The 12,993-nt window shown below is 45.5% G+C and overlaps 1 protein-coding gene across 1 annotated transcript in view; it reads left to right on the top strand.

Moving 5' to 3' along the window:
• The window catches only part of COL17A1 (collagen, type XVII, alpha 1), a gene marked incomplete at its 5' end in the record, with an annotated part of 33,988 nt that overhangs the window by 13,952 nt on the left and 7,043 nt on the right, over positions 1-12,993 (top strand). The window contains 26 exons of the mRNA XM_009070384.1: positions 1-58; positions 219-323; positions 814-876; positions 1,511-1,546; positions 1,687-1,740; positions 2,094-2,129; positions 2,329-2,364; positions 2,770-2,832; positions 3,179-3,214; positions 3,583-3,654; positions 4,015-4,041; positions 4,649-4,684; positions 5,592-5,627; positions 5,857-5,937; positions 6,930-6,965; positions 7,651-7,731; positions 8,925-8,978; positions 9,103-9,144; positions 9,911-9,967; positions 10,123-10,182; positions 10,686-10,712; positions 10,800-10,841; positions 10,994-11,050; positions 11,405-11,452; positions 12,102-12,215; positions 12,485-12,622. The exon at positions 1-58 is cut by the window's left edge and continues 4 nt beyond it. Coding sequence (XP_009068632.1) covers positions 1-58; positions 219-323; positions 814-876; positions 1,511-1,546; positions 1,687-1,740; positions 2,094-2,129; positions 2,329-2,364; positions 2,770-2,832; positions 3,179-3,214; positions 3,583-3,654; positions 4,015-4,041; positions 4,649-4,684; positions 5,592-5,627; positions 5,857-5,937; positions 6,930-6,965; positions 7,651-7,731; positions 8,925-8,978; positions 9,103-9,144; positions 9,911-9,967; positions 10,123-10,182; positions 10,686-10,712; positions 10,800-10,841; positions 10,994-11,050; positions 11,405-11,452; positions 12,102-12,215; positions 12,485-12,622 — 1,495 coding nt within the window. The remainder of the gene's footprint in view (positions 59-218; positions 324-813; positions 877-1,510; positions 1,547-1,686; positions 1,741-2,093; positions 2,130-2,328; positions 2,365-2,769; positions 2,833-3,178; positions 3,215-3,582; positions 3,655-4,014; positions 4,042-4,648; positions 4,685-5,591; positions 5,628-5,856; positions 5,938-6,929; positions 6,966-7,650; positions 7,732-8,924; positions 8,979-9,102; positions 9,145-9,910; positions 9,968-10,122; positions 10,183-10,685; positions 10,713-10,799; positions 10,842-10,993; positions 11,051-11,404; positions 11,453-12,101; positions 12,216-12,484; positions 12,623-12,993) is intronic.

Raw genomic sequence — 12,993 nt, 5'->3', positions numbered from 1 at the left:
CCTGGTCCAATTGGGCACCAAGGACCAGAAGGACCAAAAGGACAGAAAGGCAGCATGGGTAAGCATCTTTGTCAATGCTATGAGTCTTTGACACATGGCATGGGAATACAGACATCAGGCTGGGGTGATCATTGCCTTCCCCAATGGAGGTGACTATGGAAGCTTTTGCCCAAGGCCTCCCATAGACACCTTGTTTTACAAGGCATTGTTTCCTGTAGGTGAGCCTGGCATGGAAGGTCCCATGGGACAAAGAGGTCGAGAAGGGCTACCAGGGCCTCGAGGGGAGCCAGGTCCACCTGGATTTGGAGAAAAAGGAGACAGAGGTAGGAACCAGGTCTCTCAGTGTTAGATAAAGCAAAGATGGACAAAAGCTAGAGTTTGGTCCTGATTTATGAACCCATCAGTGATGGAGTTTGATTTCATTATTCAAATTCAGATTTCATGTCAGACATTTCCCAGCACAGATGAATATTGCCTAAGGGAATTTTTTTGGCCAAACTTATAATGGGTAGAGAAGGGTTGTTTTGATCTGCCAGGTCTCTCACTCAAGTTTGAGTCTGACAGAATCAAAAGCACTTCACTGTCAAGTTGGTCTTCTTCCCTGTTATCCAAGTCACCAAAGCTAGGGAGTTTGTCTTGCCCAGTGAGCTGGTATTTTTTTCTCAGGCAGTGTACATGCCTATTTGGGTGTCTTGAACTGACCAGCAGATTATTACTGACACTTGCCAGAGAAAGAATAACAAGAAATGGGATAATGGAAAAATTAGATCACAATTGTATTCTACCTTGTCTATTGATGCTCCTATTTTTCAGGTGCTGTTGGTGAGCCAGGTCCTGCAGGGCCACCTGGACCCCCAGGGTCTGCTGGCCTGAAAGGTAAATATGGAGAGAGACAACCTAGCAGAGTGGTTAGGAGTAAATGAGCACCCCAGCTTTCCTGTTTCACTTGTGTTGCTCTACAGTAACCAGAAAAGTGGACTGATGGTCTCATTTTAGACAAAATTTACTTTAGTAGGTGCACTTAACCTGTAGAGCAATAAATTATTGGAGATCTTTAATAAGAATGAGGAATGGCTGGGAGGTTTCTCAAAACACCAGTCTTTAAGATGTGTGATCTTTCCAGGTGGTTTTATTCTGCTTTCAGAAATATTAAGGTAAACTCCATATCCCTAACAAACTTCGAATAGAGTCACAGCTCTACAGTTCTGGCAACTCAGATAAAAATTGCACTATTAAAAAATGGGTCCCACCTGAAGCACAGATCCCAGTGCCTCAGCCAAGATGGAAGGCTTGAGTCTCTTTACTTTAGGGGAAATAATTTCCTCAGTGTCACAAGAACTAATTTCTGTAAATTTGAGGATGCAGTGATGCAAGTTCTTTCAGTGACTGGAGAAATTCTAATCCACATAACACCTGTTGGGTTGTGGATGCTCTTGGGCAAACTGAAAGAGATCTGTTAATTTTCTAATTGTGGTGTTACTGAAAGAAAATCCATATTCATTATTCACAGGTCCAATGGGTTCTCCAGGCCCACAAGGTCTTCCAGGTGAGTGCTGTGTTCCTTTGCTATGGCATCTAGAGCTTAGGGAAAACAAAAACAGAGTGACAGCTTCTCACAGTGTTTCTGCTTCAGTGATGCATTGTGGTGAGTGGGATGAATTAAAACCCCATTTCATTTTTCTGCAGGTCCTCCTGGCCTACAAGGATTTAGAGGAGAAGCAGGTATCCCAGGTGCTAAAGGTGAGTTTCTTTTCCCCTTGGCAATTACAGCAGCAGTAACTGATGTGCTTTTCTGGCTCTGCTCTGAGAAGCAGACTTGATCTGACCATGTAAGCTTTTGATGCTGCAGGCAAAGGAAAGCATATAACTGAGGAGAGAAGAGGAGAAACAAAACTTAGTCAGTGATTGCAAGCAAATATTGAGAAATACAGGAAACACAGAAGCAACAAAACAGTTTAAGTGAGGAAAGGAATTTCCAGTTTCAGTTTGGTATCACAGAATCTGTATTTCCCCTATGATTTTTCTTGGTGCACGAAATACCTTTCCCTTATGACTTGTTATTACTATTCTTCAATCATCCATATATCTTTCAGGTGAGAAAGGAGCCAGTGGACCCCCTGGACCCAAAGGTATGTTGATCAATTAGATATATTTTGTGGTTATTTTCTTCAGATTCCTTTAGATACGGATACTGTCCATGGGTATTAACCCTACCCTTTTTTGGCTTTTTCTACTGTGCTCTTGTCAGAAAACAAACTTTATTTTCTCTGACGGAAACATTTTACAATGAAACAGTCTCATAGAATCCTTCCCATTTTTGTACCACAGGTGATCAGGGTGAGAAGGGTTCTCGTGGAATGACAGGTCAGTGGATTGGAACACTGGAGTAACAGCCTATCTAATATACATGTGCATTATTTGAGTTTTCAAATAAAAGTATGGCCCAGCCAATCCCAGTTAGCTTTCTGAAAAAGTACAATGATGTTACTAATTATTGGAGTTTTATTTTTGCACCCAAGTTATAAACAAATAGATCCCATTCTTGATTCCAGTAATCTTGGTAGCAATCTTTGTATTTAGCTTTAGGGAAATCCTCCCTCACATGCCCTGTATTCACATCACTTGGGCCCAGGGTCAGTCATGAGTCATGAGGCCTGAACATCTTGTCAATACTGGTTTTCAATTGCAAAGCAGCAAATATTGCTGACAGTCATAAATTGTATCTTCACCAAGATTTATTTGGTTCATTTTCATGCCATTTTGCTACAGGTGAACAAGGCTCAAGAGGAATTCCTGGACCTCCAGGAGAGCCAGGGGCTAAAGGACCTGCAGGTGAGTAACAGAAATCAGCTGCACTTGTATGTGAGGCAATGTCATTGCCACCCAAATGTGTTTCTGTGAGCGCAGACAAGGGAACAACATGGGAGTGGAATCACACTGGCTGTGATCCTGTCTGTTCATTCTAAGTCTTTAGTCTGTATACTCAGGAAAGATGTCCTACAATTAAGTTTCTAGTGAATATTTTCTGGATCTTCAGTAACTGCAGCTAAGGTTTCTTTCAGATGCAGTATGATGAAAAGCCACTCTTAGGTTTAGGGCTGTGCTCCACTTAGTAGGAGGACAGGACAACTGTGGTACTGTTTCAGTAGTCCCTTAACAATCTCTTTTCTTTGGACAGGACAAGCTGGCCGTGATGGACAGCCAGGAGAAAAAGGTAAGGGATTCCTTTGAGGCAGAAGTGCAGGTACTTTCTGATTTGGTAGGAGGTTGATTTGTAAGAGGGATGGGAGAAAGATGGAGCAGACCCATGTTCAGGGACCTTGCTGTCTCAGGAGTGTAGAGTCAACCATGTTACATGGAACTGAGACACATAATGGAGTAGGCTGTAAACTTGTGACAGAGTTCTTCTCAGTACAGACCTCTTCTGTCATTAACGTTCCCCTCCCAGACACTGCTGCTGAAAATGGCCAGTTGGCTGTGAGGATGCAGTCGGTAGAAAGTGCTGCAGGTGGCCGAGCTTGAATGGATTGGTAGACTGTAAGTCAGTGACTTCTGCCTTGTTAATGGTGATTATATCCCTAGGTGAACCAGGTCTCATGGGAATGCCAGGTGCCCGTGGCCCTCCAGGACCCACTGGAGATGCAGGACAGCCAGGTAAAAGCATACAGAGAACAAAAAGCTTTTTGCCCAGTCAGGAACATAGATGTCTTTGTCAACAATTTCCAGTCTTAATTTGGATTTAAGACTGGCAGAGGATCTCTGTACTGTAAGATGGTGATGAAAGGAAAATACACAGGGAAACTAGATCCTGTATGATTCCAGAATTGCACACACTGCAAACATCAGCTGCTGTGAGCCAAATTTCAATGTTACATACCAAGTGCTAGGCCAGTTTTCACCACTTCTGAACTGTGTGCTATAATTTCACATAAGTGTAATCTTCTTCTCCATGTCTATCCTTTTCCCACCTGAAATTTGTTTAGTCATCTTAGAATTTTTGCTTTTTTCTGACAGGACTCACAGGACCCCAAGGACCACCAGGTAGTCTTTTCTCTGTATTCCAGTTTATCGATGACACACTTTGATATGGGTTAAAAAACCCCTTGTTATTTTCTCCTTTGACTTTTAAGACAGGTTTTGTGGTTAGTATGTAATTTTAGAGTAATGCAGAGCCTTGGATTGTTGAAAATTTGTCTCCCCCTAAAACATATTTTGCAACAAATAACATGTTTCAGTTCCCTGTGCATCACTGAAAAGTCCTTCTAATCAGCAGTAGAAACAGGAGAGGATGTAGCAATAGAGGTGGAAACAGAGGATGTGACATCTGTCAGCAAGGTGGTTTAGAGGACAGTTCACTGGGGAATTTATCCAGGAGCCTCAGGAAAGGTGGAAGAAGCTACAGGTAAATCTAGGGAGCAGCAGCATCATCCAGGGAGCAGTTGGAGCAGGGAAGCCCAGGGACACTACAAGCTCAGTCTGTTCTTCCACTTGCTGTCAGGGACCTGCTTACAAATTCTGAAAGTCAGGGTCTTGAGTAGGGATCTCCTTCTATAAACCCACAAGTGAAACTCAACTAGGGTACATGAGAAAAATACAACAAACAGTATTTGCACTAACCATTTGAAATTGTTTTTCTATCTCATATCAGGACTTCCAGGCAACCCAGGCCGAGCAGGAGCTAAAGGTGAGTTTTGTTTCTTCATTAATATTAATTTTCTCTCTAAGAACTTCATTTTAGCGAGTATTAGCTGCTTTGCTGACCAGTCCCTGGATCAACAGTGGCATCTAGTGGCTCTGGGAAGGGGAGGCTTGAGAAACACGGTAGCCAAAGCTTCCCCGAACATACACAAAAGGCAGGGAGGACATCTGCTGAATCACAACGTCAGTTGGGTTGTATAAGACCTCCGAAATCATCGAGTTCAACCTATGACCTTACACACCATGTCAACTAGACTATGGCACTAAGAGCCACATCCAGTCTTTCCTTAAACACCTCCAGGGACAGTGACTCCACCACCTCCCTCGCAGCCTGTTCCAATGTCTAATCACCCTTTCTGTGAAGAAATTCCTCCTAATGTCCAACCTAAATATCTTCTGATGCAGCTTAAGACTATGTCCCTTTGTCCTGTCACTAGTTGCCTGAGAGAAGAGGCTGACCCTGCCTGGCTACAATCTTCTTTCAAGTAGTTGTAGAGAGTGATAAGGTCACTCCTGAGCCGCCTCTTCTCCAGACTAAACACCCACAGCTCCCTTAGCCTCTCCTCAAGTCCTGAGGGACTCAGCATGACAGGTCTCCACTGAGAAATCCCCAAGCACAGGAGTGATGTCTGGTGGCTGTAATGGAAACTCTGTGCCTGCCTCAGATAAATCAAGGCCTATTGCTTATGCTGACAGATGTAGTGCTTGGAAAGCTGTTCAGAGGATATCTCTGGATTAGCTTCCCCTATGACCTTCTAGTGCTATGACTTCTCAGACAAGAGCTGAAGGGCAAAGAGTACAGAAATCACATGTTTAATAACACAATGTCATTGAGCTAGTTAGAAATCTCCCCCCCAAAATGCAGCTCACTGTTGATCTTTTTGTTTTCCCAGGAGAACCTGGAGCTCCAGGAAAAGTCATAAGTGCTGGTATGTAGTGCTGTGAGAGTTCAAACACTTCTGCTTTTGGAGTATTTTCTCTGGTTTTTGTTATGCCTCCTCAATTCATCTCAACTCTGTGTCAGACATGTACTGGGGCTCCCTGTGTTGGGAGAATACATGTGTGATAAATGTGGGATTCCTTAAGCATAGATTTGTTACATGCTCACTGGTTGTGTGAATATAAGTGTATGTGCAAGTGCATGTGTTTGTTTTTCAGAGGGATCATCAGCTATTACTCTGCCAGGTCCACCAGGTCCCCCAGGCCCACCTGGCCCCACTGGACCCCCAGGTGTTCCAGGTGAGGAAGCTGCTTCTTTGCTGTGGTTTTTGCAGGCAGCTTACATTACTGTGCATCCAGTTCTTAATTTAATGTGTGACATTTATTGCCTGTGCCAGACTGCCCTGTCTGGGAGGCAAGACGGCTCACACAAGGCTCATGGTCCTCACCCTTCCCTGCAGAAAGACCAAGGTCTCAGGCTGAGTTAGGAAGGCAGCAGCCTCAGGGGAGTAATGGGATAAGATCACAGGGCAGAAAGTCAGAAAGGAGGGACAAGAAGATGAAGAAACTGGGCACACTGTTGTCCTTTGATCCGATGAGTACAAAGTAGTGACAGGTCAAATCCAGTAGTGGAATCAAGCTCTCTTGCCACTGAAGAAAGCAGCCTTGTGTCTAAGCCCTTTCCCAGCTCTGCTGCTGAAATTGGGAAGTACTTGTTTTCCAGTCTTAGCTGTGGACTCAAGACAGCAGAAATCCCACATCAGCATCTGCAAATCTTTTACAGAAACACACACACACAGACTCTGCCTGTGCATGAGCTTGGTCTTCAGGCTGCTCTGTCTCAGGTCAGACAGTGCCCTCCAACACGCTGGTGTCAGTTCCTGAGCCCAGTTCTCATGGCACTTCTGTGCCTCTCCAAGCTGTATAGCTGGAGCTAATCCTGGAGCTGGTTTGGTAGTGCCAGTCTCAATTTGCAGCAGACAATGCAAGAGGAGGGTTTGGCCTTTTGCGTTTCTGTTGTGGTCAGTGGTGTTCTCGTTATTTCCCCAGCCTGAGAGGCACCAAGTGCTTTAATTGTCAAATAATGGAAAATAAACCTCTTCTCTGGAGCTTCAAGTAGTACATGGGACACTGATGAATTCATACTCCATAAAAATTCCATTTAGTTGTGTAGAAAAATACATTATTTGATAGTCTCAGTTCTTATATAAGACCTATTGATTCTTCCTGCTACTGTAAAATGCAACCAGGAAAATCTAATGAAAAATGTTGGTTTTTTCCCTTTGAACCAGGTCCTGTTGGACCAGCTGGTCTCCCTGGACAGCAAGGTACCATTCTCCATCAGCTTTGATTATGCTTCTTAAGAGAACAGAATTCATTAGTTTTCCTTTCGTTTGAATTCTCTCAGCCCTTGGCAGATTCCCTCTCCCTTTTGTTTGCAGATTTCTTCCTTTCAGTTCATTTTGCTGCATCATTTGGTTTAATTAATCTTGCAAAGAATTCCTCTTTATTTTTTGTTTTCCCAGGGGAAAGAGGGTGGTAAGAGCCAGTGTAATGTGGATGCTGCAAATATCTTTTTTCCTATGTTACTTTTTCCAAGGGCTGGTATTTCTAAGGCACTTCTCAATTGCAGTTGCCTTTCCATGATAGGGGATATAGCCCAGCTGGATACCTCCTGCCATTTTGAAAGGCAGGAGAACAAACTAGAGCCAAATTGGGAATAATGCCACAGTGAAACCACTGCCAATTGGACAGACATCTGTTTGGAAGGGTCTGAACAGAGCTGACCCCTAAGAACCTTTCTTAGCTGGTTTTCTATGATCCTGTTGGAGCAAACTGTGCAGTAATTTCCACACTTGAATGCAGTGTCCCTCAGAGCCAAGGACTGAGTTCATGCTCCCAGTTCACATAAGAAAAGTCCGAACCTGTTGTCGGGGAGGTAAGGAATGAGTACAGAATGTCACCTTCTCTCAGTTACATAATGCACTTTCTTTTTCTTTTTCCCTTAAAAAGGTCCACGGGGTGAGAAGGGATCCCCAGGGGAAGCTGTGATAGAAACGATCAGAACAGAAGTCTCATCATTAGCATCTCAGAGTAAGTGGCCCTGCCTTTCCACTCCTTTGCTTGGAAACAAAGGAGGCCTCAAGGTTTGCTCACAGCTGTCAGGAGATGCCACTACCTCTGTCCCCTCAGTGTCATGTAGGGCAAGTGTGTGTATGTTTGGTGGTTCTGCAGTGCCAGCTACCTCTTCTGCCCTCCTTCTCATCTGTGCACCCCAAAGTCCTGTCAAAAGGAGGTAGATGGCACCAAGCCCATGTCACAGAGAGGGAAGCTAAGGAATGGTGACTGGTGAACAGCCACTAACAACAGAGATGCTCACACAGATGAGAGGTTTCAGCTTGGCTTTTCAGCCACTTTCACACAGGGCAGTTCCCTGTGCAGTATGAACATGGAGACAACTGTAAGAGGAGAACCAGTTTGAAAAGGCACGTTAGTCTGAGCTACAGAAATAAAAGTCTCACTGCAAATTAGAGGATGAATTCATGGGGGAGCAAATGCTATTTTAATGTGAAAATAAGTGGAGCAGAACAGAATGGTTTAGCAACATCCCAAGAAAAGTGCTTGCTCTGTGAATACTGGGTGTGTGATGCACTTACAGTCAGTTTTCCAAGGGCCTGGGACCTCTGCAAGTGTGCAGCAGGGGCAAGGTTGAAGAGGGCATAAAATTATAAATGGTTCTTGCCTGATCACCATCTGAATCAGGGCATGTAGATTCAGATCATGCTTTAGTGCTGTCCCATTCCCCATTCAGAAGTCTTGGATCTCAGCATCACTGAACTTTGAGTTTGTGCCTCAGCTTGGAGGTGAGGGTACATCTCCAGTCAAGATAACACAATGCAACTACTTGTTAAATAATGTCTGCATTATGTTCTCCTCCCAAAACTTGCCTCTCTTTTAAATAATCTTTCCTCTCCTTGAAAGTTCTTCCCCTCCTTCTCTAGCCTTTGAGTCCTTTGCTCTTGCCCTCAGCAACCATTACTCTCCTCCCTGTTTCCAATATGCTGCCAGCCTGCTCTGCACTGTGTTTCACTTCATGTTCCAACCTGCACACTGGCAACTAAACACATCTCTCCTCTCCTCTCTCTGCCTCAACTTTGGCTTAGGTCACCCAGGTCCACCTTTGATTGTAGGAGCTTTCTAATAGAAATGTATTGACAGGGTTTCCATAGCAGCAGTAGCTCCATAGCAACAATTTTCTCCTTTTTGTGTGTGTTTCTTTTGCACAGTGCTGGGAGATTTACAAGGACGAGCAGGACCACCAGGTCCCCCTGGACCACCAGGTATGTGATATAGCAGACCTCAGTACCTAAACAGAGCTCAGTACCTAAACATGGCACATTTCTGGGCCATGCAGTTTGCTGAGTAAATATTCTATAATAATACCCCAGTTTCTTTCATCATCAGGTGAATCTGTGCAGGGACCCCCTGGACCTCGTGGGCCCCCAGGTAAGAGCTTGTTCCTCTGAAACAAAACTGGAAAGTGGGATGTTTTTCCAGTGCCTCTATCCTGTGCCTTGCAGTATCCCAGATGCAATCTTGGACCTGGTGTATGCTAGTAGGGCTGACTTTACTGGAAGCAGAATGTCACATAGTGACACAATTCCACTGCAGCAAGATGCTGCCCAAGAGAGGACATTTGCTTTGCCAGAGGTTTCTCACCAGAGTAGTAGCCATACTTTCTGGGAAGACACTCAACAGTTTTCAAGTTCCCAAAGGAAGTAACTGCAATCAATTCCATATTTACTTCTTGCTTGTCCAGCCTGAACTTCCAACTGCAGGCAGATGGGGAGGTTCTTACCATGAGGAGCACATCCACACTCCCTGTAGCACAGATTTCCCAGGCAGAAGAGGGGAGGTGCTGGAGGACATGAGGCAGGAGCATAACCCCATTCTTTGCTCTCTGCTCATCAGGAAAAGGGTGTGTGATGAAATGAACCTTCCCTTTCACTGTAGTGAAAACCAGCTGGGATAGGCACTGTGTACTACAAAGAAAGGAGTTTCTCTGTCGTTTGTCTGCTGTGGTGGCAAATGATAGTGAAAAGTAACTAACAGGGACAGATGTGTGTGGAGAAAACAATGACACAAGCCTACACTGGGAAATACTTGAGTTAAGGCCATGGCTGGAGATGTAGCAGCTCTGACATGTCTTTAATTACATTGCTGTGGCTCATCCTTCCTGAAGCCTTTTTGTGTCCCTTTTGCTTAGGAGAAGGACTGCCAGGACCTCCAGGCCCACCAGGGAGACCAGGGTCTTCTATGTCCACTTCAGGTAGGTTCTTCTCACTCATTCCCTCACCTGTGCCTTGGGAATGTCTTGTTGGGGTTCCAGAGAACACATACTTGGCTAGGACCAGGTGGAGCCAGAGGAATCTTGTGTCATGTTCTGTTGGATGTCATGAAGAAATCTTTTTGTTTTAATTACAGAAGCATTCTTCACAGGCCCACCAGGTCCACCAGGCCCACCAGGCCCGAAGGGAGACCAAGGTGGGTATATCCTGCTGCCTCACCCAGGTGTAGATGGATCTCAGCACCTTAGACTGAAAAGAAGGAAGGAAGGGCATGGAAGCAGAAAGCATCCTGCCTTTCTGTGGCTGTAGGAAAGCTGGCACAGACTCCTGTTTGCCATAAAACAAGTTCGTCTTTGTCAGAGAAATTTATTGGCCTCCAGTACTGGTGTCAAGGCAATCACTGCATTCCCATCCCAACTTTGCAAGCCCATTAGATTCAAGAGCATTCAGAGCTTCAGATTTGCCATTGAAGGGGAACAGCCTTTTTGCAAAACACAGTGTGGACTAAGTCAGTGCAAGGAGGTGGCCCTGAGAAGTGTAGCTCAGCTCTCAGCTGGCAGGAGAACATGGGACCTGCTCCCTTTACCTATTTCTCCCCTGCAAACTGAAGGCCAAGATAATATGCTGCAGTCTGGGCTGGGATGTTGCAGACCAGAAAAAAGCAAATGCTGACATTGTTCTCTCCTCCTCTGTTCACAGGTGAACGAGGCCCACGAGGATTCACAGGTAAGGAGACTTCCAGGAGGTATCACTGGGGTTCAGGGTAGCTTGCCTGTGTGTATGACTGTTCCTCCATTTCTGTGTCCCATGCAGGAGAACCGGGTGAACCTGGCCTCTCGTCATTCTCCTCCCATGGTCAGTCTTCCTCCACTGAATTCATTGTCCCTAAGCTGAAACCAGGAGGCAAAATCCTGCTCTATTTGTTCTACCTTGGTTTTAGTGGAGCCAGGATTTTTTCCACATACTTTATTCCTGTGAATCTCTGACTCTCCTTCTGCAATTGGCAGGTGAAACAGTCACCATACAGGGACCCCCAGGCCCGCCAGGCCCACCTGGACCAAAAGGTGAAGTTAAAAATATGTCTTTCTTTGCTGGTGACTTCACACAGGTGGGGTTGAGACTAAAGGATGGAACAACCTGGTCCTTTAGGAACTACAGTTGTGCTCACCCTGCCTTTTCAGGCAGAGCAAGGCCATGGCAGTCGAAGTGTCGAAGTGCAAGGCTCTTGGGCAGGTCACAGAAGGCTCAGGAAAACTGCCACGGCCTCTTCCTTGTCCTTATCCCCAACAAGCTGTTAATTCAAGACAGTCATTACAAGGGTTGGGTAGTTGCTTCTCTGACAACATGTAGTTGAACTGTTTCACACGACAAGGTATGCAACATGCAGTAACTCTCATAGTCATTGTCTGCCTCTCCAGGTGATGCAGGTGTCCCCGGCGCTCCTGGCATCCCAGGATCACCTCGAGGTAAGAGGCCAGACTGACATTGCTCTGGTACTAACAAAGAATGCTGACATCTTGGTGGAGACTTTGAAAGAGCTCCTCTGAGTTTTAGCAGTGTGGGTGCCAACCTAATGCTGGTGGACTTTGCGTTCAAAACCTCTTTTTGCACAGCTTGCCTTAAATCAGAAAATTTAAGAATTGCCAGTTTTCTTTTACCAGCTTACTGGGAATCCTTTGAGCCAGAGTTTTTCCTCTGTGTGAGCAGGTCTTGAACTGGTACAGCCCAGGCTGACTGGGATTGGGAGCAGTAGGGCAATGAGGTTAGACTAATGAGCTCAAGTGCTTTATGATCTCCATCTATATTCTGCACAGCATTGCGCCCTGGTGCACGAAGTGACCAGCTCTGTCTGTGTGAACTCAGGAAGATCTCTGAACTCAGCCCTGCAGAGCCACATGGGCTGAATTATAGGATGCTGTGTTAATTGAAGAGTTACACTGCCAAATAGCCCATGCTCAGACTGTGTTTGCAGATGGAGGGGAAGCCCCTCCAATGTCCATTTCCAAAGGTCTTTCCAGACCTAAGGGAAGGGCTCAGTGCAAGAACACTTTAGCATCTCTTGGTCTCATGCAACCATGCCTAAACCACTCCTTCTCCTTACAATGCTTTCTGTAGGTGGATCCAGACAAATTCAGGGACCCCCAGGACCTCCTGGGCCACCTGGTCCTCCTGGCCCAGGTGGAAGTTCATATCAAGAGATTCAGCAGTATGTCAGTGACTACCTGAAGAGTGAGTATAATGAGATTTTTGCCATGGGTCAGCAGATGCATGTGTGTGTCTCTTTTGCTCCCTGAGCCTTTGTCCCTCTCCCTTTAGGACCAGCAGCCCTGCTACTCTGGACTTAGTTCTCTTGAATACTGTGAAGTGCTGTTGCCCACTGTGTTCTCTGCAGAGCTGTCCTGTTGGCTGCTCCTTGCCAGGGGGAGAGGGTCTGATAATTGAGCATATGGTCAGTGACCCTCCTAGTGATGTGGCCATATCTTGGGCTTCCTACCTAGGTGGCAACGTAAGACATTACTTGACTGGTGCCCAAGGCCCACCAGGCCCTCCAGGCCCACCTGGAGTTATCACCACTGCAGATGGGACGACCTTGGATTATGCAGAGCTGGCTACCCGTGTTGTGAGCTACATGACAAGTAAGCATCATGTTGGTAAGCTCTGTACTGAGTCATGCACTCAGCTGAGCTTGTGCAGCACCTAGGAGGTGAGAACCAGAGGAGAAATGACAGTTTTTAAATAGCAGCACTCCAATCAATCTTCTACAGTCTTGGCTCAGGACTCCACACAGCTGAGGTGCCCTCTGAGCCTTGTCCTATTTTAATGGTTAGAGTGACTAACAGTTGTTGCTGTTTAAAAAGTCTCACATTAAACATTTGCTGTTAGACCGTTTAACACCCCCAAGACCCAAACAGAGGTGTTTTTATTTAGTATATGTGGCCTCAAGTGTTCTGGGGAGTTGTTTTGTATGCTTGGAGCCCTTCTAAAGTAGATGAAATTCCCAGAGCTT

The sequence above is a fragment of the Acanthisitta chloris genome, unplaced genomic scaffold (assembly GCF_000695815.1).
Source record: "Acanthisitta chloris isolate BGI_N310 unplaced genomic scaffold, ASM69581v1 scaffold1552, whole genome shotgun sequence".
NCBI classification, from domain to species: domain Eukaryota; kingdom Metazoa; phylum Chordata; class Aves; order Passeriformes; family Acanthisittidae; genus Acanthisitta; species Acanthisitta chloris.
The sequence above is the reverse complement of the archived record's forward strand: the minus strand, read 5'-3'. Positions and strand labels throughout refer to the sequence as shown.